Source organism: Pan troglodytes, chromosome 2 (genome assembly GCF_028858775.2).
Source record: "Pan troglodytes isolate AG18354 chromosome 2, NHGRI_mPanTro3-v2.0_pri, whole genome shotgun sequence".
NCBI classification, from domain to species: Eukaryota; Metazoa; Chordata; class Mammalia; order Primates; family Hominidae; genus Pan; species Pan troglodytes.
The window spans coordinates 54,705,600-54,732,978 of NC_086015.1; the positions used below are offsets into that span (position 1 = coordinate 54,705,600).

At 41.8% G+C, this 27,379-nt stretch overlaps 1 protein-coding gene across 12 annotated transcripts in view; it reads left to right on the top strand.

The window, feature by feature from the left end:
• Positions 1-749: 749 nt before the first annotated feature.
• The window catches only part of DOCK3 (dedicator of cytokinesis 3), a 711,354-nt gene continuing 684,724 nt past the window's right edge, over positions 750-27,379 (top strand). For 10 of the 12 annotated variants that reach the window (XM_054681895.2, XM_054681897.2, XM_054681898.2 and 7 more), the window contains exon 1: positions 767-1,095. In XM_054681895.2, coding sequence (XP_054537870.1) covers positions 1,059-1,095 — 37 coding nt within the window. In that variant the 5' untranslated portion in view covers positions 767-1,058. Of the gene's footprint in view, positions 1,096-27,379 lie in introns of all 12 variants that reach the window. The other 2 variants (XM_016941175.4, XM_016941180.3) reach the window with 2 other exon arrangements.

A 27,379-nucleotide genomic window follows, 5' to 3' on the forward strand; every position in this document is an offset into this window, starting at 1 on the left:
GCATCAGAATGAATGGATTCTTAGGGAGGAGAGAGAGGAGGAAAGTTTCTGGTAGGAGCCAGTTCTTAGGGCTCCAAGGGAGGCAGACACCCAGGAGCAGCAGATGCCGTGTCCTGGGTAGGAACACGAAGGGCCCAATGAAGCGCTTCCTTATTAGCAAGGCGGCTGTTGATTGTTCTGGCCCCAAACATTCACCACTCAGGCCATCTCAGAGAAGCAAGAACCCAGGAGGTGTCAGCGGCCTCAGCCCACAGGGGATCCAGGAGAGAGGGGCACGAGTGCACCCCACCTGGTTCCCTCGTGGCGACTCCATCCTGCGGGCCCTGGGAATGCACAGGGTGGCTCCGGGGACCTTTCCGACAGCACTGTGGGTGACACTGGGATGGGTCTGAAAATGGTGTCGTGTCCTCCTTTTCTGGATCTCCCCTCTCCGACCAGGAGGCCTGTGGCCATCTCGGGGCGCAGGCAGGAGGCACTGGAAGCGGAAGCGAGTGGGGAGTCCGGGTAGAGGGAGTCGCCCACCTGACCGGCTTCGCCCCCTCCGGAGTTTGCTGCAGCTGAGGGCCCCGGACCAGCGATTCTAGAAGCCGGTCCGGGGCCGGGCAGTCCAATAGCTTCTCGCGGATTTCCCTCCGCTGGCGCGCAGCAGCGGCGCGTGGATTCGCGCGCGGGCTCGGGACGGCGCGAGCCCGGGCAGCGCGAGCCCCTGCGCGGCAGGGAGTGGCGCATGCGCAGGCGTCCTGCGAGCCCGCTGGGGCGAGCCGGGCGGCGGAGCTGTGAAGAAGCAAGCGGCGGCACGGGAGCAGCGGCGACGGACAGGTGGCGAGCCTTCGCCCGCGCCGCCAGGGGCTGCTGGGCCACCCGCGGAGCCTCGCGGTCCAGACGTGGCGGGGGTGGCGGCGGCATCCCGGACGGCCTGTGAGGGATGCGCCGCCCACTGCCCCGCGCCGCCTGACCGTCCCCGCCTCGACTCGCGGTGCGCCACAGCCGGGCCCGCGGCCGTCCCCGCCGCGTTGTCGCCCGGTCGCCGCGCCCGCGGGGCCGCGCCCGGCACGGCCATGTGGACCCCCACGGAGGAGGAGAAATACGGCGTAGGTAGGTGAGGCTCAGGCCTGGCCGTGGCGGGGGTTCTGGGGGACGCGCCCAGCTCCCGGCCCCGCCTGGATTCGCATCCTCGTGCCCCCGCCCCTGCCCGCAGGCTGCGCGGCCTCGGCGCGGGGCGAGCGCGGGGTGGGGGCGGGGGCGGGTGCGGGTGCGGGTGCGGGTGCGGGTGCGGGGGTGGGCGCGGGTGTCTGTGCAGAGAGGGCGGCAGGGGGCGCTGGCGGTGCGGCCTTGGCAGGTGCGGCCCGCGGGAGGGGTGGGCAAGGCCCGGGCAGTTGCCCGAGGTTTCTGGTGTGGGCCACGGGGCAATTTTACCCGATAAACCAAATTCTGGGAATATGTTTTCTCCCCTCCAAAAGCTCGATTTTAATGAGTTTCCGCACCTGAATTGATGAGCCCGATGGCTGTTTATTTTTGATCTGGAACCTTACAAGAAAACGGATGAAAAACGTTGACATCATTTTCCCAGTTCAAAAATTTGGACATTTGACTGCAAATGTTTGATCTGTTTTAATTTGTTTTGCCTTTAGTATTAGAAATAATACCTTACGATGGGAAATGTTTTTGGGCATGTATCAATGTTTATACGGTTTTTTTTTTAAACCCTGTTTTCAGATGAGACCTTATTCCTCTTAGAAACCCTTTTTTAATGTTGTAAGTGTTAAACTCCAGAAGCTAAATAATTCTTACAATATTCAACTTCTTTAAAAAGAATATTCAGTAATTTAAAGTATTGAATGTTTTACAATGTTAGTGTTTTGTGGCAATTACATGATAGAGTTAAGCCTCATTGCATCACCTATCATCTTGTTCAGTTAGAAACAGATTTAAAATGTTGAGTGTACAGGTTTTGTTTTTCCTAAGCTCGTAATGGAAAATTTTAGATAGGAAACCTGTCTAAACATAGATTTTTGTTTCCCATCTTTACCGCAATTTAATCAAGATTTAGTTCACAATTCACTACAAAATAACTTGAAACTGCAGTGGTAACGAATGTTTTGGAATGCTATCAGGCAGGTTATCGTGTGAAAATTGAATTTATTTAAATTCGAGGACCAGCAGAGAGGTCTTCTATTCTGGTAGAAGATCTTGTTTTAAAAGGTAACTTTCTGAAACAATTAGGTATGTTAGGATGGAGGTGATAAAGGGAGCTCTGGTCCTAGAGTCTCTATTGAGAAGGAATTGAGAAATGATGCGAAGAGCTGGGATTCACCTCTAGGGACATTTTACCCCTTCTCTTAGAGTATTCCCTGAATACTGAGTTGATTCTGTGAAATGAGGAGTTGGTGGTTTATCTTCTCCATAACTCGCTCCCAGAACTGCTGAACTAGAATAACAAATAATTGATGTGAGTGGTCAACTCTCCAGTGGCACCCCATGATTGATTTTTTTGGAGGGGGGAGGAGCCCTATTTTGGCGGGGGTGGGGGCGTGAGGGGAGGAGCCCTTGAATAGTGGACAAAGTGGAATTCAGAGTCCTAGCTTCTCTTTACTGGTGGTGTGGGCAAGTAATTTAACATCATTTAACGTCATTTTATTAATGTATAAATTGGGGATAATGTTTACCTATCTTACAGGATTGTGAAAGTGAAATGAGAACGTGCTGAATGCTTAATAGTTTCTTCTTTTCCCTTAGTATTTAGACTAATAACACTAAGTGTGTTCTGAGACAGAGCCAGTGCAAGGTAATCAAGATAGGTACATGTGAATCTCAAAGCACTAGGATTTGGTGTGTAATTTTCCCAGCAAGATGCAACGAAATTCTTGCATTCCTAGGATTGTGTGTTTAGCTTTAGAAAAATTGTTATTCCCTTTGGAGGGCCACAGCATTGGGCTCAGGGCAGAGCTTAATGCTTGCTAAATGAGAGAGACAGTTACACTGAAGACATTTTCATAGCAGCTGTGGTTTAGCATAACTTAGATGCCTTTTCTACCAAACCAAGCAACTGTCTATTTATCTCACAGTCTTCCACTGTCCCTTCCTTAGTTATGATCTAAAAGTTTTTGTGTAAATTGTTTAAAACTCAGGACACATTTTTTTTCATAAGGATGTTAGGGCTACACTTCTAGAACTTTTCATAAAATCCACTTTATAAAGTAGCTTATACATTATACTTATGAGAAAAAAGTCAATTAAAATGGCATTTTTGCTGCATCATTTGATTGCTATGAGGGCTAGCTTGAAAATATAACCATTATCATTTTCCTGTGAGAAAATGTTTGAGTTTCAGCTTTGATTTTTATGACTAACTTGGAGCACAGATTTGTGTCTTTGTTTGTCAACCTATAATCACATAGCAAGGAGGGAAACCCCTTACACTTACTTCCTACCAATTTGGAGAAATTTGTGGAGGAGGGCCTCGAGGGCCTCCTTTTGCCCTGATGTTAGTGAGGGAAGGAGTCCCCTGTTGCAGCAGTACAAAGGGTTTTTTCCACTGCAGCTGTTCATTTGTATTTCACATTGATAAGGCTTTGAGATCCTGTAGTAATACTTATTAAATTTTTTATAATATAGGAATTCTGTACAGGTTATAACATGACTGAATTGTTTGGTTTATTCATTTAGGATGAGGTGATGACTGAGCCCCCCTTTCCATTGTAATATTCTGTGAGTGACTTTAGGCAGTGGGGAGGACATTATCCTTTTCTGAGGGTCAGTGATAGGCCTGTCAATGTGCCCGGGACTCTCACTTAGGTAACCCCATGTCGATTCCCAGAGTAGTCTTAATGTTATCATTATTACACAGATAAAGAAACTGGATCCCAAAGGTTGTTAATTTTTTTGTCCTTCAACGATTGTATATTTTTCTTAATTTTCTTCTTGGCAGTGGGCAGTATTTTGTGAAATACTTGACTGTCTTGCTTTCTTTTTGTGGTACTGTAAGGTACTGTTCTTTACTGTACCCGTTCGCCCATGTTTTGACTTCTTATGTCCCTTTCCCTCTTAGAGAATCTCTGCTTTCCTTTCTGTTGCCATGAATGCTTGGAAAGTCCTGCATCCTTCCATTCTTTATTCTACCTTTCCAAGAAGCTTCCTGCTCTAAAGTGTATTAGGTGAGAAAAATCCAGCTATTTTTGTGAAACACCTGTCTTTCCCTATACTGACTGTACCCAGAGTACCAAATATAGAATACAAAAACCAAGAAAATGCTTTTCTCACCCTCTAACAGGAGCAACAGCAGGAGCAGCAAGCACCAACAATTTTTAAAACAAAAATGTTTGTAATTACACTCCTTGAATAGAAAAGTGGTAAAGGTTTGAGTACATAGGTATTAGTTTGACGTCTTAGAAGTGGAAGCTGCTTCAGAAGGTCATCTTGTTTATTCTGCTGCTGTCATTAGGCAATTTTTTTTTTTTTGAGAGGTGGGGTCCTGCTCTTGTCATCCAGGCTGGAGTGCAGCGGCATGATCATAGCTTACTGCAGCCTTGAACTCCTGGGCTCAAGCGATCCCCCTGCAGCAGTCTCCCAAGTAGCTGGGACTACAGGTGTTTACTACCTTGCCTGCCTAATTTTTTTTTTCTTTTTTTGAGACGGAGTCTTGCTCTGTCGTCCAGGCTGGAGTGCAGTGGCGTGATCTCGGCTCACTGCAAGCTCTGCCTCCCAGGTTCATGCCATTCTCCTGCCTCAGCCTCCCGAGTAGCTGGGACTACAGGTGCCCGCCACCATGCCCGGCTAATTTTGTTTTTGTATTTTTAGTAGAGATGAGGTTTCACCATGTTAGCCAGGAGGGCCTCAATCTCCTGACCTTGTGATCCGCTCGCCTCGGCCTCCCGAAGTGCTGGGATTACAGGCATGAACCACTGCGCCCAGCCTTGCCTGGCTAATTTTTAAATTTTAATTAAAAAAAATTTTTTTTAGTGACATGGTCTTGCTATGTTGCCCAGGCTTGTCTCAAACTACTGGCTTCAAGCTATCCTCCCACCTCAGCCTCCCAAGTCACTGGGATTATACCTGTGAGCCACTGTGCCCAGCTAAGGCAAATTTTTGAGTAATTTAGGGCATTTATTGCTTATTTTTTATTAATCCCTCTTAGTAGAACATGAAAAATTTTTCTCATTACCAATCTGAAGACCTTACATTTTAGTTTTGTAATGTTATATTTATTTTTTCCTATTTAAAAAGTAATGCGTATTTTATGCATTATTTTTACCTAACTTCCTTTTGGTTAGGTTTCTCCAGATAGGGAAGAAAAGCACTTAAAAACAAACAAACAAACAAACAAACAAATCCTGAGTCCTTAAAAGAAACTTGTAAAGATCCTGTGGTGCAGGAAAAGAATCTGAAGGTGGGGAGGAAATAGATCCTTGAAACCAGATCTGGAAGAATTAGTGTTCACAAAATTTGAGTGAATCTGTTGGTAAATGGACTAGAACTCACCAAAATAGTCTGAAGACAGTGTGCTCTTTAGTTATTTATTCAGTGAGGGAAGCCCAACCTTTGCAACCTCTGGAAGGGCCCCAATACCCCTTTAGAGGTAAAGACATCATCCACTAGGGGTAGGAAAGATTTCATAGACCTATGACTTTATTTTGTTCTGAAAAGTGAGGATGTGCTTGATGTCTTGTTTAGTGTTTATGGGGAACTTCCTTATTCATGATTCTACTTGAGCTTTACACTATATCACCACCTCTCCCCTCTTTTTTAAACAGATGAGAAAGAAGCTTTAGCTGAGAGAAATTAAGTAACTGATCTAAGATACTTTAGATAGTAAGTGCTGAGTTGAGATTTGAACCTAGGACTTTGAGATTCTAAGCCACAGATTGTATTATTACACCGTGTCCTCTGAAAGGAATTGTCAGTAGTATATGACTGTGGCTTGAAAGATGAGACATACTCTGCAGTTTTCAATTTAAACTGGATAGTTATATTTAAGGAATTTTATTTCTGTATTGGACTTTTTTTTTCTTTTTCTTTCTTTTTTTTTTTTTTAGACAGAGTCTTGCCGTGATGCCCAGGTTGGAGTGCAATGGGGTGATCTCGGCTCACTGCAACCTTCGCTTCCTGGGTTCAAGCGATTCTTCTGTCTCAGCCTTCCGAGTAGCTGGGATTACAGGTGTGCGCCACCACACCTGGCTAATTCTTTTCTATTTTTAGTAGAGACGGGGTTTCAACATATTGGCCAGGCTGGTCTCGAGCTCCTGACCTCAAGTGATCTGCCCGTCTTGACCTCTCAAAGTGCTGGGATTACAGGCGTGAGCACGGTGGTGCCCTGCTTTTTTTTTTTTTTTTTTTTTTTTAAGACGAGGTCTTGCTATGTCACCCAGGCTTGTGTGCTATGGCATGATCGTAGCTCACGGTAACCTTGAACTCCTGGGCTCAAGCCATCCTCTCCAGTAGCTAGGACAACAGGTCCATGCCACCATGCCCAGCGAATTTTTAATTTTTTTTTTTTATAGAGACTGGGTCTTGCTATTTTACTCAGGCTGGTCTTGAGCTCCTGGCCTCAAGAGACCCTCCCTCCTGGGGAGTGGCGGGTTTACATGTATGAGCCACTGTGCCCAGCCTGTTGCCTACTTTTTAATGGGATTATTTGGTTTTGCTGTTGAGTTCCTTGTATATTCTGTATATTAGTCCCTTATCAGATAAATAGTTTTCAAATATTTTCTCCCATTCTGTAGATTGTCTCTTTACTCTTTTTCCTTTGCTGTGCAGAAGCTTTTAGTTTAATGTAGCCCCATTTGTCTATTTTTGTTTTTGTTGCCTGTGCTTTTGAGGTCTTAGTCATAAAATCTTTGCCTAGACCAATGTCCTGAAGCATTTTCCCTATGTTTTCTTTTAGTAGGTTTATAGTTTTGGGTCTTATGTTTAAGTTTTTAATCATCTTAAGTCTATTCAGTAGACTTCAGATTTCTAGTTCGTTTTATCATGCAGTATTAGAATATGATTTAGAAACATTAAGCTAAATTGTAAACATGGCACCTATTTCTGTGTAGTATTAGATGCATTCTGAAGCAGGACAGTCTCAAAAGAATGGTCATTGAGGTTGAAATTACTTTAACCTTCATAGCATATTTTTACATTGGTGCTAAATTTTAATTTTTAGTAGTTTGTATTTTGAATTTTAAAAAATTTTTGTCTTTATTCTTTAAGAATGATCTGAAATTATTCCCAACATGTAAGCATTATTGGGTATGCTATATTAGGATTTTAATTCCAATGTTATGCTTTTATTGTAATGAACAAGCCAAACCTGTTTATGATTATGCATTTAATTGTTTTGCATACCCCCTTTTGACAGCTTTTGCAGGGAGAAGCAAGCATTTTTTTCACATAAAGGCTCTTAAAACCTTAAATTTTTTTTATACATCACCAAATTATTTTAGCTAGGTACTTGCAGTTGATTTGCTATATCACACCTTAGGATACTCTAGTAAAGATAATTACTATGTTGGGAAATGTCATTCAGAAGCTTCCCATTTTCCTGCTTATCTACAATGGAATAAAATCCCATCCTCCTACTTTAATATGATTCTCCCTCTCCCTTCGGAACTCATTCATGAGCTCTTGCTAATAAGTGAGAACCAACATGATAGAAGAATTAGAGTGTGATAAACACAGAACTTGATAGTACTGATTTAGTACCATACCTTCAACAGATATGTATTTGGCCTATATTCAAACATATCTATTGCCAATGCCCTCACCACTTTTTGGGACAGCCCATTTTATTGTTAGCTGTAATGAGAACATTCTTCCTTATTGAGTAGACTAATGACTCCCTGTAGTTTCTTATAAGTCCTTGTTCTGTGCCTTCATATAAATAACTTGCATCATAGCTCTTCAGTAAGTCATAAACTTTAGAACTCTAAGAAATCTTAGAGATAATATGGTTTAAGGCCCCAGAGCTAAGACTAGTTGGAACAGCTAGCATTCATGGTTTATCATGTATCCAGCACTGTCATGTTATGGTTCAAATTTGCATGTTCAGCCTCATCCACTGACTTGTTAATACTTTACACTTTAGCCAAACTGAACTTTCTCCAGGTTCTTCTGTTTGTACTTAACTTATAACTAGTGCCGCCATGTCCCAGGACCATTAAACACATATTTGCTGCATCATGTCTTTGTTCATATTGTTCCTTCTACACAGAGTGCCTTTCCCCCATGTCGTCATTTCTTAAATTATTTCCAGCCTGCCAAGACTTCTCTCATGTATTGTTATCTCTGTAAATCCTTTCCTAGATTCTTGGCCCTACCCCTCTCTTTCTCCAACCAGATATATTTTATTCTGTTAAATCCTGTTATACTTTGTATTTTGTAGTGGTATATTTACTTTATCCTCTTCATTAGACTAATGTCTTTCCAACTTTTGACTATGACCTACAATAAAAAATACATTTAAAATTCTTATTTGGGCCAGGCACAGTGGCTTACGTCGGTATTCCCAACACTTTGGGAGGCCTAGGTGGGTGGATCACTTGAGGTCAGGAGTTTGAGACCAGCCTGGTCAACATAGTGAAACCCCGCCTCTACTAAAAATACAAAAATTAGCCGGGCATGGTGGCGCACGCCTGTAATTCCAGCTACTCAGGAGGCTGAGGCAGGAGAATCGCTTGAACCTGGGAGGCGGAGGTTGTAGTGAGCTGAGATCGCGCCATTGCGCTCCAGCCTGGGTGACAGAGTAAGACTCTGTGATCCTCCCAAAGTGTTGGGATTACAGACGTGAGCCACTGCACCTGGTCTATCTTTGCATTCTTGGCAGACGCACCTCAGAACCAGGCATGCAGAAGGTTTTACACACGTATTTGTAGCATTGAATTGGACATTTTTATTAATGTGGTATAAAGACTGCTTTTTGGAGACTTCTGAGGTGCCATTTCACACTAATTGCTCATACTGAATTTATAACAACTCTAGGTTTTATTTTATATGAACTGAAGTCAAGCTATATCCCCTCCATCCTGAACTTGTGTGATTGATATTAAACAGAAATGTAAAATTTTAGTTTCATTTAAAAAGTATTTTATATTTCCGTTAACATTAACACTGTATTTAGCTCATGAGTACAACCTGTCAAATCTTTTTGAAGCTTAAGTTTGTGATCCGAGATATTACTATATTTTCTTTGGACCTTTACGCAATTGATAAGCCTGTCTTCTATGTTTTTCCAAGTGGCTAATAAAAATGTTGGACAGGAGAGGAAGAAAATTTTATTGTCCTAGAGGGAAATTATGTCTAGTGTATAAACAAGTAGTGTTTGCAGTGTTGTGATTTGAATGCAGATTATCTGTATGAACATTTTGTGATAGTGCCAGCCGTACCACCTTTGTGAACTTGATAATGTTTGGGGTTAGGATGGGCTCCTTAGCCTTAGTTCATGGCTATGGTATTTTAACAAGGGGGAAAGATGCTGCTAAAAAGTCTGTATGGACTTACTAAAGCATGGGGAGTGAGAAAGAAATATCAGCATTGAAAAGATGTTAACTTCATTTTCATCTTCCTGTACAGGAGGAAGGGTGGCACTAAACTTTTCTCAGAGTTTTGTTTCTGACATTCTCTCCACATTTTTTTTCCCCTCCCCTCCCCGCTCTCCTCCCCCCGCCCCCACCCACTCCCTCTCCCCTCTCCTCTTGGCTGGTCTTGAACTCCTGACCTCAAGTGATCTGCCTGCCTTGACCTCCCAAAGTGTTGGGATTACAGGCGTGAGCCACCATGCCGGGTCTCTCTCCACATTTTCTATACTCTAGATATGCTGGACAACTCACCCTTTTCCAGACAGGACTATAATGTTCTTACCTTTATTGCTTTACTCAGGGTGTTGTTATATCATTGGAATCCCATGATTCCCTTTCTCTGCTTGGGGAATGTTAACTGAAAAAGCTCAAATGTCATCTCTTTTTTATGCCTTTCCCTACTCTGCCTGATATAAATAAGCATTGCTGCTTCTACTGCAGTTGGTACCAACCTCTAGTATGTCATTTATCCTTCTAGATCATGCTTAATTTCATCTCTGCCTCAGGGACTGAGTTTCTTGAGGATAAGGAACTTTGTCTTCATGTTTGTATCATCAGGACCTAGTTCATGGTGAGTGACTGGTGAATGCTTAATTAAGATTCCAACCTAGTGAATAATTTTATTTTGTTTTATTAATCCTGATGGTATTTTAAAAGGCAGGCTGTAAACCTAATAATATTTGATTGTTAGAAATTTGTGACATCATGAGTGTACTTTTTTTCCCTTGGCCTTTCTCTTTCTTGAGCCTGTTAGAGAGGCTTAGTGCCTGTGGCTAAGTTCATGACAGATTTTGAGTGGGAGCCTTAGGATTCCAGTATGAATCCCTCTCTCTCACCTACAGTTTCACAGTCATCACAACAGTGATCCAGAAATCTTACAGCGGGTAACTGGGATGCAGTTTGAACTTATCCCGACAATACTTCTTTTGTTTGACATCTTTGGGGAATGCTGTGTTTTGGATGAGTGACTTTTCCAGGGAACTCAAGGTTAAACCTTTAAGAGCACCAAGAAGAGATTTTGTCTATTTCTGTTAGAATTTTTTCTAAAATATGACTTATCTAGTCTTTTCTATATTGTGAATTCAGTATCTTGAATATATTTGAGCTTTTTATTTTCCTATGTAACATTTCCTTCTGATTACATAACGTATATATCATTACAGAAATGTCAGTAAATACAAAAAAAATACAAAAAAGAACATAAAGGTGATGTTTTATTTTCATTACCCAGACAACCCCTTTCAACATATTGTCATATCTTTTTAGTTTTTTTTTTAATTGTATATACATTTAAGTAGGCATTTAAAATAAATTTGGAACCATACTGCTTATATTGTCTTATAATCTACTTTTATTTTAAATCTATTATACTTTGAACATGTTCTAATATCTGGATTCTTCACTCTTTTAAGACTGCCGTTCTGTAATACAGATATACTATCCTTTACTTTCCTACTTTTGAGCAGTTGGTTGTTTGAAATTAGCTGTTGCCAGATTGTCCTCCGGGACAGTGAGGGTACTTGTTTTCTGCATTTTTGTTATAATAGGGCATTATTTCCTCCACAGACTTGCATTTTGAAAAATTTCAAAATTGATACATGCTTGAGAGCAATAAATCCTCTCTTTACAAAAGTAAAAGGTCCCCTACTACCAGTTCCACTTCTTGAGTATCAGTTGTTTAACTGAGTTTCTAGTGATTTGACATTATTCATAAAAAAAAAGTGATTATGACGGTTATGATGTTAATACAGGGATATTTGTTTCTTCCTCACTGACATCTATAGGAAAATTGCTAGTTCCGGTGAGTGTATGCTTCAGGATGAAGTTCTCATCAGATCTCCTTGTAGCTGGACTTGCCACACCATTATTGGCATGTTAAGTCACCACTCTGACACAAAAACCCTGGAATAATTATATGAAAGCTGGAACCCTTATTATCAAATCCTTTTTCTCCAGTGGTTAGAGCATGGAAGTTTTCTGCTGTCTTTGGAACTTTGTCTGCAAACAGCTCAAAGGAGACGTGGCTCAAGGGCTGTCCATGGCCTAGAACATGGTGGGGTTGACTGTGGCTGGTGGCAGGGAGCTTTGGGGGGCAGTGGTGTCTCCAAAGCCTTGCCCATTTTCTAATTGAGTTGTTTGGTTTTTTGTTGTTTTGTAGGAGTTCTTTATATTTTTTGGATATTAATCCTTTATACAGCAGTCTCTAACCTTTTTGACACCAGGGACTGGTTTTGTGGAAGGTAGTTTTTCCATGGACAGGATGAGGGGATGGTTTCAGGATGATTCAAGTGCATTACATTTATTGTGTACTTTATTTCTATTTTTATTACATTGTAATATATAATGAAATAATTATACAACTCACCATGATGTAGAATCAATGGGAGCCCTGAACTTGTTTTCCTGCAACTAGATGGTCCCATCTGGGGGTGACAGAAGGCAGTGACACCAGAAGTGTGTTGCTTATGTCCAGTCAATGCCTTAATCTCGCTTTGGTTGCCATCACTGCAGAAAACTCTGCTGCACAAAAATAGGATGTTGGAAATGGAAGCAGGCTTTTCAGTGCTTTTGTGGCAATCTCAGGATATTCCGCCTTGACTCTAATCCAGAATGTATGGAGATTTGAAGTTGTCCCAGACATACCATTAAGGCTGTTGTCATTTGTGATCTCAAGCAGTTGATCCTCTTCTAGCACGCACAAAGTCAATTCACCTGGTTTATTCACAGATTGGTCGTGGATCTATTCCTTCCCAGTTTGGGGGTCTTTTGTGGTTGGGAAGTAATGCTCAGACTCTTTTGAAAGCTGAGATACGTGATCATGCACCAGCAGGGAGAAAGAAGGCCCTGGCTCAGTCTCTTTTAAAATCTCTGCTCGCCAAGCATGGTGGCTCACACCTATAATCTCAACACTTTCGGAGGCCGAGGCAGGTGGATCACCTGAGGTCAGGAGTTTGAGACTAGCCTGGCCAACATGGTGAAACCCCATCTCTACTAAAAATACAAAAATTAGCTGGGCGTGGTGGCACGCACCTATAATCCCAGCTACTGGGGAGGCTGAGGCAGGAGAATTGTTTGAACCTGGGAGGTGGAGGTTGCAGTGAGCCCAAATCACACCACTACACTCTAGCCTGGGCAGCAGAGCAAGACTCCATCTCAAAAAAAAAAAAAAAAATGCCGGGCACAGTGGCTCACTCCTGTAATCCCAGCACTTTGGGAGGCCAAGGTGGGAGGATCACTTGAGGTTAGGAGTTTGAGACGAGCCTGGCCAACATGGTGAAACCCCATCTCTACTAAAAATACAGAAATTAGCTGGGCATGGTGGCAGATGCCTGTAATCCCAGCTACTCGGGAGGCTGAGGCAGGAGAATCACTTGAACCCAGGAGGTGGAGGTTGCAGTGGGCTGAGATCATGCCACTGCACTCCAGCCTGGGCAACAGAGTGAGAGTCCATCACAAAAAAAAAAAAGAAAAAAAAATCTCTGCTAAATCCCAGTGTTGACTCATCGCCCTCATTATTCCAGTTTGGCTTCGAATGCAGCCACTTTATCTGGTGATTTGAACACAGTTGTTGTTCTCCCTTGAAGTGACAGATTGAGCAGGTTGAATATGTCACACAAGTAAGCAGTTTGTGACCCATTCTGCGTCACTGAAATGTGCTGCCAGTAGTGACTGACTGTTTTTCTAAAAGAAATCACTGGAGCTGCTTTCATAACTCAAAAACTCTGACCAGTGATCTACCTTTAGAAAGTCATCTCACTTCTGTGTGTAAGAGAAGACATGTATGCTCTGCGTCCATTTCCTCACAGAGCTGTGCAAATAGAATGAGCTAAGGGCATGTACTTTAATGTGGTTGATAATTTTAATCACATCCTGTAAAATGTTGTTAAGTTCAGGCGACATTTTTTGTCATTTTTTGACACAGTGCATAGACTTACATTCTGAAGTGACCTCTTTGACCTGAGTAGTGAAATTAGAAAGCTGTCCAGTCATGGCAGCCATTCCATCTATGCATATACTGACACAAAATGACCAGTTTAGTTTTCCTGATATGTAATCATTCAAAGACTTGAATAGTTCTGCAGCTGCGGTGCTAGTTGGCAACAAAGGTGCACACAACATATCCTCATGTGCATCCTCCTGAAAATATATCGCACAAAAGCAAGCACTGTTGCCTTGTCAACATTGCTGGACTTGTCAACCTGGATTGCATACTACAGTGACTCAATCCTCTCTTACAATTGTACCTCAATATCTTCTGCTATTTTATTTATTTGTCTAATTATAGTACTAGCCGAAAGAAGAACATGTGCCACATTTTGAACTGCAGCCTCTCCTAAAAGTTCATGACAAATGTCCTCAGCAGCAGGCAGGATCAACTCTTCACCAATAGTAAAGGGCTTCTTAGTTTTAGCGATGTGGTTAGCCACTAAGAATGTGTCTCAAGTGCAGACACATTTGATGAAGTGGTGGCCTTCAATAATTGCTTCTGTTCTTAGTGTTTCATTTTTTTTCTTTTGAAAAACTCCAAAGGCTTGTCTTTTAATGCAGGGTGCTTGGTCTCCATGTGGTGAGACAGTTCTGAAGGTTTCATGGCTTTGTTGGATAACTGGTTGCCACATTTTATACAAAGCACTTGGAGAATGTGAATCATTTGTTGCAATGAACCCGTAATTTAAGTAGGACTCTTGGTATTTTCATTAATTAATTAATTATTTTGTGAGATGGAGTCTTGCTCTGTTGCCCAGGCTGGCGTGCAGTGGTGCAGTCTCGGCTCGCTGCAACCTCTGCCTCCTGGGTTCAAGCGATTCTCCTGGCTCAGCCTCCTGAGTAGCTGGGATTATAGGCGCATGCCACCAAGCCTGACTAATTTTTGTATTTTTAGTAGAGACAGAGTTTCGCCATGTTGGCTAGGCTGGTCTCAAACTCCTGACCTCAGGTGATCCCACCCACCTTGGCCTCTTAAAGTGCTGGGATTACAGGTATGAGCCACCATGCCTGGCCGGTATTTTCTTTTAAATGCAGCTTTCTTTATTGTTGGCATTCTTAGAATGTCTTAGAGTCTTCTGCTGTCTCATCATTGAGTCTTCCCCCATTTTCAAAGAAGCTCTCCAGTGATGTTTGTTTTTTACTCATTTTGCCTAGAGCTAGCTTGTGGGCTTACCAAAACTGTGACTGAGACAAGTGCACCATGTGGGAAAGAGGCATGGACTGTAAATAAAATAATGCGCGGGCTATTCGAGGAGTAAATTAAGTGTCGGATTGTGACTTAAAGCCTGCCACCAGATACAGCTGTGTTAAGTACATTAACTCACTTGCCACTGTAAAGCTTGCCATCTGATGCAGCTTAATTGTCACTTGCCACTCACTGATAGGGTTTCAGATGAGTCTGCAAGCAATTGATTGTCAAACCTCTCTGCTAATGTTAATCTGTATTTGCAGCTGCTTCCCAGTACCAGCATCATTGCCTCAGCTTCACCTCGGATCATCAGTGTATTAGTCTGTACTCACGGTGCTAATAAAGACATACCTGAGACTGGATGATTTATAAAGGAAAGAGGTTTAATTGACTTATAGTTCAACATGCCTGGGGAGGCCTCAGGAAACTTACAATCATGGCAGAAGGGGAAGCAAACATGTCCTTCTTCACATGGCAACAGCAAGGAGAAGTGCCAAGCAAAAGGGGGAAAAGCCCCTTGTGAAACCATGAGATCTTGTGAGAACTCACCATCACATCTTCATGAGAATGGCAGCATGGGGGTAACCAGTCCCATGATTCAATTACCTCCCACCAGGTCCCTCCCACGACACATGGGGGATCATGGAAGATATAATTCAAGATATGATTTGGGTAGGGACACAGCCAAACCGTATCAGCCAGGCATTAGATTCTCATAAGGAGCATGCAACCTAGATCCCTTGCATGCGCAGTTCACAATAGGGTTCGTCTAATGCTGCTGCTGATCTGACAGGAGGCGGAGCTCAGGTGGTAATGTGAGCAGTGGGGAGTGGCTGTAAATACATATCGTTGAAGCTTTGCTTCTTTACCCACTGCTCACCTCCTGCTGTGTGGCCTGGTTCCTAACGGGGATAAAGCAGGGTTGGGGAGCCCTGCTTTATCAGATAGGTGACTTGGAAATATTTCTCCCATTCTGTGGTTGTCTTTTCACTCACTTGGTGGTGTCTCTAGATGTATAAAAATTTTAAATTTTGATGAAGTCCAATTTATCTGTTTTTTTTCTTTTGTTTGTACTTGTGGTGTCATGCTACGAAACTGTTGCCAAAGTCAGGATCATGAAGCTTTCCCCCTATGGTTGTTTATAATTTATTTTTATTGTGGCAAAATGTACGTAACATAAAATTTGCTTTTTTTACCTTTTTTTTTTTTTTTGGAGACAAGGTCTTGCTCTCTCTCCCAGGCTGGAGTGCAGTGATGCAGTTATAGTTCACTGTAGTCTCAAACTCTTGGGCTCAAGTGATCCTCTGCCTCAGCCTCACCAGTAGCTAGTACTATAGGCATGTGCCACCATGCCTGGCTGATTTTTTAAATTTTTTGTATGGATGGGGTCTTGCCATGTTGCCTAGGCTGGTCTCAAACCCTTGGCCTCAAGAGACCCTTTTACCTTGGCCTCCCAGAGAGCTGGAGTTACAGGCATGAGCCATTGTGCCCTGCCCATTTTGAAGTATATAGTTCCATGGCATTAAGTATGTTCACATTGTTGTGTAACTGTCATCCACTGTCTATCTCTGGAATTTTTTCGTCATCCCATACTGAAATTCTACACCAGTTAAATGAAAACTCTTTATTCCCCCTCACCCCCAAGCCCTGGCAACTACTGTTCTACATTCATTCATTCATTCGTTCATTCATTCATTCATTCATTATTTTGAGACAGAATCTCGCTGTGTTGCCCAGGCTGGAGTGCAGTGGTGTGATCTCGGCTCACTGCAACCTCTGCCTCCTGGGTTCAAGTGATTCTCCTGCCTCAGCCTCCCGAGTAGCTGGGACTACAGGCAGGCACCACCATGCCTGGCTAATTTTTGTATTCTTAGTAGAGATGGGGTTTCACTGTGTTCGCCAAGCTGGTCTCAAACTCCTGACTTCGTGATCCACCCACCTCGGCTTCCCAAAGTGCTGGGATTACACGTATGAGCCACTGTGCCTGGCCTCTACTTCCTATCTCCGTGATTTTGACTATTCTAGATAACTCATATAAATGTAATCATATGGCCGGGCGCGGTGGCTCATGCCTGTAATCCCAGCACTTTGGGAGGCTGAGGCAGGTGGATCACAAGGTCAGGAGATCGAAACCATCCTGGCTAACACGGTGAAACCTCGTCTCTACTAAAAATACAAAAAAAATTAGCCAGGTGTGGTGGCGGGCACCTGTAGTCCCAGCTACTTGGGAGGCTGAGGCAGGAGAATGGAATGAAACCAGGAGGCGGAGCTTGCAGTGAGCCGAGATTGCATCACTGCACTCCAGCCTGGGCGACAGAGCGAGACTCTGTCTCAAAAAAAAAAAAAAAAAAGTAATCATACAATGTTTGTCCTTTTGTGTCTGGCATATTTCACTTAGCATGAGGTCTTCAGGGTTTATCCATGGTGTAGTCTATGTTAGAACTTCGTTCCTTCTTATGTCTGAATGATGTTTCAGTGTATGGGTATACCACATTTTGTTTATTCCTTCTTCTGCTGATGGACACTTGGGTTGTTTCTACCTTTTAGCTATTGTAAATAATGCTGCAGTGAACACTGGCATGCTAGTACTTGTTAAGCTCCCTGTTTTCTATTTCTTTGGGTATATACCAAGAAGTGGAATTGCTGAACAATATGGTAATTCTGTCTTTAGTGTTTTTAGGAGCTAGTGTACTGTTTTCTGTAGTGGCTGTGCTATACATTCCCACCAGCAGTGCACAAGGATTCTAGTTCCTCTGCATCCTCCCCAATACTTGTTGTTTTCTGATTTTTGATCATAGCCTTTCAAATAGATGTGAAGTGGTGTCTCATTGTGGTTTTGATTTGTATTTCCCTAATGATTAGTGATGTTGAGAATCTTCTCATGTGCTTATTGGCCATTTGTATGTCTTTTTTGGAAAAATGTCTGTTCGAATCCTTTGCCCATTTTAAAAGTCAATCTAAAAAGTTTTTTTTTTTTTTTTTTTGAGACGGAGTCTTGCTCTGTCGCCAGGCTGGAGTGCAGTGGCACGATCATAGCTCACTGCAGTTTCAAACTCCTGAGCTCAGGGGATTCTCCCACCTCAGCCTCCTGGGTAGCTGGGACTACAGCTGTGTGCCACTGTGCCTAGCTAATTTATTTTTTATTTTTTAGAGGTAATAGTCTTGCTATGTTGCCCAGACTGGTTTTGAACTTCTATCTTCTAGAGATCCTCCTGCCTCGGGGTTCCAAAACATTGAGATTACAGGCATGAGCCACTGTGCCTGGCCTCAATTTTGTTTTTGTTTTTGTTGTTGAAGTGTAGGAGTTCTTTATATCAGCAGTCTCCAACATTTTTGGCACCAGGGACTGGTTTCGTGGAAGACAATTTTTCCATGGACCGCAGAAGGGATGGTTTTGGGATGAAACTCTTCCACCTCAAGATCATCAGGTATTAGATTCTCATAAGGAGCGTGCAACCTAGATCCTTCACATGCACAGTTCACAATAGGGTTCATACTCCTATGAGAATCTAATGCCACTGCTGATCTGACTGGAGGCAGAGCTCAGGAGATAATGCTTGTTCACCCACTGCTCACCTTGTGCTTTTGCGGCTTGGTTCTTAACAGGCCACAGATTGATATTAATTTGTGGCCCAGTGGTTAGGGACCCCTGCTTTATATATTCTGGATATTAATTTCTTATCAGATATATGGTTTGCAAATATTTTCTCTTATTCTGTAGCTGTTTGCCTTTTCACTGTGTTGATGGTGTCCTTCGATGCATGAAAGTTTTAAGTTTGATGAAGCTGATTCATCTTTTTTTGTTGCCTGTGTCTTTGGTGACATATCTAAGAAATTATGGACAAATCCAGTGTCATGAACCTTTCCCTGTATGTTTTCTTCTAAGAGTTTTTTAACTTTAGATTTTATGTTTAAGGCTTTGATCCATTTTGAGTCAATTTTCGTATGTGTTATTACAAGGGTCCAATTTTATTCTTTGTGGATATCCAGTTTTCCCAGCACCATTTGTTGAAGAGACTGTCCTTTTCTCATTAAATGGTCTTGGCACCATGGTCGAGTATCATTTGACAATATATGTGAGGGTTTATTCCGGGTTCTGTATTCTGTTTCATTGGTCTATATAGTTCTGTCTTTATGCCAGTATCACACTGTTTTGATACTGTAGGTTTGTACTAAGTTTAAAAGTCAGAAGTGTGAGTCCTCCAACTTTGTTCTAATTTTCCAGATTATTTTTGCTATTAGAGGGCCCTTGAGATTCCGTATGAATTTCAGGATGAATTTTTAAATATTTCTGCAAAGAATACAGTTGGGATTTTGGTAGGGACTGAATTGAATCTGTAGATTGCTTTGGGCAGGATTGTCATCTTAACAATGTTAAGTCTTCCAATCAGTTAACATGGGCTATCTTTATTTAGGTCTTTAATTTCTTTTGGCAGTGTTTTGTAATTTTCAATATACAAATTTTTCATTTTTTGGTTAAATTTATACCTAAGTATTGTATTTCTTGATGCTAGTATAAGTGGAATTGTTTTCTTCCTTTTCATATTGTTCATTAATTTCCTTTCCTTTTTTTTTTTTTTTTAAGATGGAGTCTCACTCTGTCGCCCAGGCTAGTGTGCAGTGGCATGATCTCGGCTCACTGCAACCTCTACCTCCTGCGTTCAAGCCATTCTCATGCCTCAGCCTCCCAAGTAGCTGGGACTGCAGGCACCTGCCACCACACCTGGCTAGTTTTTTGTATTTTTGGTAGAGATGGGGTTTCACCATGTTGGCCAGGCTATTTTCAAACTCCTGACCTCAGATGATCCTCCCACCTTGGCCTCCCAAAGTGCTGGGATTACAGGTGTGAGCCACCGTACCTGGCCTTCCTTTTCATATCATTCTCATGTTGTTCGTATACAGAAATACAACTGGTTTTTGCATGTTGATTTTATGTCCTGCAACTGCTGAATTCATTTATTAGCTCTAATAGGCCTTAAAAAAATACTTTAAGGTTTGCTACATACAAAATTGTTGGCCAAGTGTGGTGGCTCACGCCTGTAATCCCAGCACTTTGGGAGTCTGAGGCAGGAGGATCACCTGAGGTCAGGAGTTTCAGACCAGCCTGGCCAACATGGCAAAACCCTGTCTCTACTAAAAATACAAAAAATTAGCCAGGCGTGGTGGTGGGCGCCTGTAATCCCAGCTACTGGGGAGGCTGAGGCATGAGAATCGCTTGAACCCAGGAGGTGGAGGTTGCAGTGAGCTGAGATTGCGCCACTGCACACCAGCCTGGGGGATAGAGCGAGACTTTGTCTCCAAAAAAACTAAAAAAATAAATAAAAATAAAAATAAAAGAATGGTAAGAGTTTCTAATACTTAGAGGCAGATATCCTTAAAAATGGAGATTTCCTTTATAGATTTAGATTTCTTTTACAAAAGAGTTTCAGGATAGCCAATTAAATTCCAGAAAAGTGTATTTTAGTTCAATAGGGTATTCTTTTTAACATAGCTACTGTTTCTTAGCTAAAATTACTGAGTTCAGAGTAATGGGTGGAGCCCATTAAAGAATGGGGCCAACAGGCTGGGTGCAGTGGCTCACGCCTGTAATCCCAGCACTTTGGGAGGCCAAAGCGGGCAGATCACTTAAGGCCAGGAGTTTGAGACTAGCCTTGCCTGCATGGTGAAACCCTGTCTCTACTAAAAAAATACAAAAATTTGCCGGGCGTGGTGGTGCATGCCTGTAATCCCAGCTACTTGGGAGGCTGAGGCATGAGAATCACTTGAACCGGGGAGGTGGAGGTTACAGTGAGGCTGAGATCACTCCACTGCACTCCAGCCTGGGCGGCAGAGCCAGACTCTGTCTCAAAACAAACAAACAAACAAACGAAAAACAAAAAAACAAACAAAAAGAACTCAGTATAAATAGATCTGAAAAAGAAGCAAGCCTATTTTACTTGAGGGCCTACCTTCATAAATACCTTATATAGGATAGCTTTCTTTTTCCCTTTGGGGCAGGCTAGTAACTAAGCTGAAAGGTTAGCAGAATTAATTTTTTTTTTAAATCAATTAGTCACTTAAGGTTTTTATTTGCCTTTGATAACGTCTTTAGATAAAAATAATGCAATCTTTTTAGAAGCTTCTACATATCAGTAGGCATCCCTAGATAAGACTAATTTGGGAGCCCCCAATCACATGCACTTCTCTTCAGTGTTGTTCATTCGGATAAGCACTGTAACTTATCTTTAGTAAGATTTCACCATTTTTGTAAGACTTTGCTGCCTCCAGGGCCTAATACTTATGCATGTATAAGCCAGAAGGAACTCAGTTCTTCACAAATTAAGGAGCCTATTTTTACCTCAAATACTGGCTTTGCTCTCAGGTTCCCCTGATCAACTTAGCTAGTGATTTTTTTTCTATCTAAGTGCACAAGAAAAATGAAACAAAGAGGGTAGAATGCACAAATCCCTGTGAATTTCCAAAAGCCAAATTTTATACCCCCTCCAATATTGCCATTTACTACTGGTTTCTTTCTGACCCAGTCAGATGTAAGAGGCCTCTAACTGGATTCAGCCCAATTAATATCAGATGTAATCTGATCCTAGACCTAGTCCAGTTTCTGTCATGACCTCCAAACCCAGTTTGGATCAGAAATTTGCTCAAAGAGACTCAAAGAGCGCTAAACACAAATCTGTGGAACTTTGGAATGCGAGAGAGAACTTTCCACAATCCTCAGCTGTTCTGAGAGAGGAATGGACACAATGGGCCTGGTGGGTATCTCGATTGGTCACTCAGTGCTCCTGGGGGTCGCTAGAAGCTCTACTTCGGATCCCACTTCTGACACCATCTGTTAAAAGAAAAACTTCAGCTGAATTCAGTTTAAAAGACTGTAATTGAGCAAAGAATGATTCACAAATCGGGCAGCCTTCTGAGCCAGAGTAGGCTCAGTGACTCCAGCACAGCCACGTGGTAGAGGAGGATTTATGGACAGAAAAAGGAAAGTGATGTACAGAAAATGAAGTGAGGTACAGAAATAGCCAGATTGGTTATAGCCTGGGGTTTGTCTTACTTGAACACGGTTTGAACAGAATCAGGTCCTTAAGGCATCAAGACCTCTGTGTCTCCATTTGATATCTCTGTGTCTATGTGTTGCATTCTTTCTTGCAGTCATTAACTTTTAAAAATTTACTCCTTTTATAATTGGGGACCATAGCTCCTGCAGTTCTGGGTACATGTTTACACAGCATGATGGAATAGGAAAGAGCTGTTTCCAGTCAGGAAAACTTCAGGGAATGAATGGTATGGCCCAATCTACTTCATATGCCCAGTTATTGAAGGGGTCCGATTGACAGCCCCACTGAAATCACTAGAGTGGGGGAGTTTTTGTAAAAGGTGAGAGTTAAGGATGCTGGACACAGAACAGTAAGGAGATAAGACTACCTGATGCACATCGAGTTCACAAAGGTATTGTAAATGTCAAACATGTACAATGGATAGAAGTAGGATGTGCTGTAGGAGTTCAGAGCCTGGGGGCGTACAAGGCAATATCCCTAAGAGTGAAAGTAGAACTGAGTGTTGATGAGTGAATAGGATTTTGTGAGTGAAGAAGAAGCATGAGAGCAAATTCAGGTCACAGGGGACAGTAAGGCATGAAAGATTTGTGCAAGGTGTTTTGGGAGGACCATGTTATTTGCAGCTACCATCTTCCCTTTAATTTAGTGATACTTTTTTGGGGGTGGGGTGGGGTAGGTGTCAATTCCATTTTGAGGATCTGATAAGTGCTATGGGAAACCCGCATATGCACAAGTAAAATTTTACTAGTCGTGTGAGAATGTTTATGGACTTCTTGTTGCTTGTCTTTGGACTCAGGTTAAGAATCTCTACTTTAAACATTTCAACTTGTCTTTTTTCTCTACATTGTGTGTATACTTTTTAAAGCCTACCTTTAAAGCTCCTGATTTTCTGACACATAGCACTGAATTTTTTTTTTTTTTTAAGAGAGAGTCTCACTAACTCTGTTGCTCAGGCTGGCATGCAGTGGCGCTATGTAGGCTCACTGTAACCTCCACCTCATGGGTTAAAGCAATCCTCCCCCTTCAGCCTCCCGAGTAGCTGGGATTACAGGTGTGCACCACCATGCCTGGCTAATTTTTGTATTTTTAGTAGAGACAGGGTGTCACCATGTTGGCCAGGCTGGTCTCAAATTCCTGACCTCAAGTGATCCGCCCGCCTCAGCCTCCCAAAGTGCTGGAATTATAGGCGTGAGCCACTGTGCCCGCCCATAGCACTGAATGCTAGTTTCAGAATTTATTTCTGTCATTTACTTAATTGAAATGAAGAGTTTAAAGGAAAATGCAAGTCTGGGCATGGTGACTCATGCCTGTAATCCCAGCATTTTGGGAGGCTGAGGCGGGTGGATCACCTGAAGTCAGGAGTTCGAGGCCAGCCTGGCCAAAATGGTGAAACCCCGTCTTTACTAAAAATACAAAAAATTAGCTGGGTGTGGTGGCGGGTGCCTGTAATCCCAGCTACTTGGGAGGCTGAGGCAGGAGAATCACCTAAGCCCAGGAGGCGGAGGTTGCAGTGAGCCGAGATCGTGCCACTGCACTCCAGCCTGGGCAATAAGAGCAAAACTCCGTCTCAAAAACAAACCAACCAACCAACAAACCAACCCCAAAAATGGGCCGGGCACAACCTTAGCCTCTAGAAGATTGCTTTTGTGTCTTGTTTTGCCATTTCTTCTTTTATTATTGTTATGGACTCATGGGTTTTTGTTTATTCAGTGTGACTCAGCTCATCATTATGATTATAATTCTCAAATTATTCTAATGCTTTTAAATTTCTTCTGTGATGGTTTCCTGTGACTGGAGAGACACCTGTTTTTGTCTGCTGCTTTGTTGTGATAATTGATTATATTTGGTCTTAGGTCCTAAAGTCTGTGCTATTTTAATTTTTTTGAGGTAAAAATCAGTTATATAAAATTTATTTTCATAGTAAGTTTTCTTCCATGATGTTTATCATCTTTTGCTTACTATTTTTCTTTTTTTATCTTTTAAAAATAGCAGGGGTGTCGAGGTATAATTCACATACCATATAGTTAAGTCTTTAAAGTGTACTATCCCATTATTTTTAGTATATTTGTAGACTTGTGCCTCCATCACCAGTATCTAATTCCAGAACAGTTTCATTACCCCCAAAAGAAATCCTATACCCATTAGCAGTCACTACTCATTCTCTCTCCCCTACCCGGGCACCCCCTAATTGGCTTTTTGTCTCTAAGGATTTGCCTATTCTAGGCATTTCATATAAATGGAATCATGTATTATGTGACCTTTTGTGTTTGGCTGCTTTCACTGAGTATGTTTTTAAGGCTTATCCATGTTTTAGCATATATCAATACGTCATTCCTTTTTATGGCTGAATAATATTCTATTATATGGATATACTATATTTGTCCATTTACCAGAATGGATAGTTGGATTGTTTCTACTTTTTCATTTTTCATCGTTATGAATAATTATGCTATGGACATTCATGTACAAGTTTCTCTGTGGATGTATGTTTTCAGTTTTTTTTTTTTTTTTTTTTTTTTTTTTGCTATATACCCAGGTGTGGAATTGCTGGATCATATGGTAATTTTTTAATTGTTTGAAGAACTGTTATACCTTTTTCAGTAGAGGCTGCACTCTTTTTCATATGTGCCCACTAGCTGTGCACAAGGGTTCCAGTTTCTTCATATCCTCACCCATACTAATTGTTTTCTGTCTTTTAAGAAGTGGCATCTCATTGTGGTTTTAATTTGCATTTCCCTGATGGCTGATGATGTTGAGTCTCTTTTTGTGTGCTTATTGGCCATTTGTATCTCTTCACTGTTCAGTCCTTTGCCCATTTTTGAATTGGGTCTGTTCTTTTGTTGTTGAGTGTTAGGGGTTCTCTGTATATTCTAGATATCAATCCTTTATCAGATAAGTGATTTACAGATTTTTTTCCCATCTTATAGGTTGCTTTTTCACTTCGTTGGTAGTTTGCTTTGATGAACTCCAATTTGTGAATTTTTCTTTTGTTGTCAGTGCCGTTGGCGTATCAAGGAAATCAGGGCTAAATCCATTTTAGGTCTTTTATCCATTTCGAGTTAATTTTTCTATGTGATAGTAGAGAAGGGTCCAACTTCATTCTTTTGTATGTGGATATTGTTTTTTCAGCACCATTTGTTGAAGAGGCTGTCCTTTTCCCATCAAATGAAATCTTGGCACGCTTGTCAAAAATCATTTGACCATATATGTGGGGATTTATTTATGGGTTTTCTATTCTGTTTCACTGGTCTATTTGTCTGTCATTATACATGTGTCGTACTGCTTTGATACTGTAGCTTTGTCATAAGATTTAAAATCAGGAAGTTGAGCCTTCCAACTTTGTGCTTATTTTTCAATATTATTTTGGCTATTTGGATTCCATGTGTATTTTCAGATGGATTTTTTCTATTTCTGCAAAGAATGTTGTTGGGCATTTTTTTTTTTTTTTTTTTTTTTGAGATGGATTCTTGCTCTGTTGCCCAGGCTGGAGTGCAGTGGCATGATCTCTGCTTGCTGCAACCTCTGCCTCCTGGGTTCAGGCAGTTCTCTTGCCTCAGCCTCCTGAGTAGCTGGTATGGGAATATCTCCCTTTTTAAGACTCTGTGTGTATTCCTTTGTTCTGCTTAAGTGTATGCACCATATGGCAACTGGTCAGCTTTGTTACTATATCTGTCTTCTGCAGAGAGGGGACAAGGTTCTTTTACTGCAGCGCAAGAGGCTTGCAGTCAAGCCTGTTGACCTGTGTCAGCTATCAGGAAGGATCCACTAGCCATGGGAGACAAAAGTCTACTACTGAAGCTGATCTTGCTCTATTTTTTCTTTTTCTTTTTTATTGATACATAATAATCGTACATATTTTTGGAATACATGTGATATTTTGATACATGCATACAATGTTTAGTGAGCAAATTAGGATATGTAAGATATTCATCACTCCAAACATTGATCATTTCTTTGTGCTGGAAACATTTCAAATATCCTTTTCTGGAAGGGCGTGGTGGCTCACACCTGTAATCCCAGCAGGAGGCTGAGGCAGGCAAGATCACCTGAGGTCATGAGTTCGAGACCAGTCTGGCCAACATGGTGAAACCCCCGTCTCTACTAAAAATATGAAATTAGCCAGATGTAGTGGTGCGTGCCTCTAATCCCAGCTACTTGGGAGGCTGAGGCAGGAGAATCACTTGAACCCAGGAGGTGGAGGTTGCAATGAGCGGAGATCGCACCATTGCACTCCAGCCTGGGCGAAAAGAGTGAAACTCTGTGTCAAAAAAGACAAAGCAAATATTATCTTCTAGCTTTTCTGAAATATACAATAAGTTGTATATTACTACTGTGCTGTCCAACTGTCCAATGCTAGAACTTATTTCTTCCGTCTAGCTATATGTTTGTACCCATTGACCAACCGCCCCTTTGTTCCTCCCTACCTTTTCCAGCCTTTGGTAACCATCATTCTACTCTCTACATCCATGAGATCCATTTTTTTTTAAAAGCTCCCACATATGAGTGAGAACATGTAATATTTGTCTTCTGTTCCTGACTTAGTTCACTTCACATAATGACCTCTAGTTCCAACTGTGTTGCTGCAAATGGCAGGATTTCATTATTTTTTTATGGTTGAATAGTATTCTATTGTGTGTACATACCACATTATCTTTATCCATATCCATTGGCAGACACTTAGGTTGATTCCGTATCTTGGCTATTGTGAATAGTGCTGTGATAAACATGAGAGTGCCAGTATCCCTTTGATATATACTGATTTCCTTTCTTTTGGATAGATACTCGGTAGTGAGATTGCTAGACCATATGGAAGTTCTGTTTTTAGTTCTTTGAGAAGTCTCTATACTGTTTTCCATAATGGCCATACTAATTTAGATTCCTACCATCTGTGTATAAGAGTTCCCTTTTCTCTGCATCTTTGCCAGCATTTGTTATTTTTTGTCTTTTTGATAATAGCCATTCTAACTGGGGTGAGATAATAGCTAGTGGTTTTGATTTGCATTTCCCTGATGGTTAGTGATGTTGAGCATTTTTTCATACGCCAACTGGCCATTTGTATGTTTTCTTTGGAGAATGTCTATACAGATCCTTTGTGGCCCTTGTTTTTTTTTTTTTTTTTTTTTTTTTTTAAGATAGATTCTCACTTTGTCACCCAGGCTGGAGTGCAGTGGCAGGATCATGGCTCACTGCAGCCTCGAATTCCTGGGCTCAAGCCATTCTCTTGAGTAGCTAGGACAACAGGTCCACGCCACCACACCCAGCTAATTTTTAAATTTTTTGTAGAGACTGGGTCTTTCTCTGTTGCTCAGGTTGGTCTTGAACCTGTGGCCTCAAGTGATCTTCCCGCCTTGGCCTCCCAAAGTGATGGGATTACAGGCATGAGCTTGCTGTTGCCCAGCTTGCTGCCTACTTTTTAATGGGATTATTTGGTTTTGCTGTTGAGTTCCTTGTATATTCTGTATGTTAGTCACTTATCAGATAAATAGTTTGCAAATATTTTCTCCCATTCTGTGTGTTGTCTCTTTACTCTGTTTATTGTTTCCTTTGCTGTGCAGAAGCTTTTAATTTAATGTAGCCCCATTTGTCTATTTTTGTTT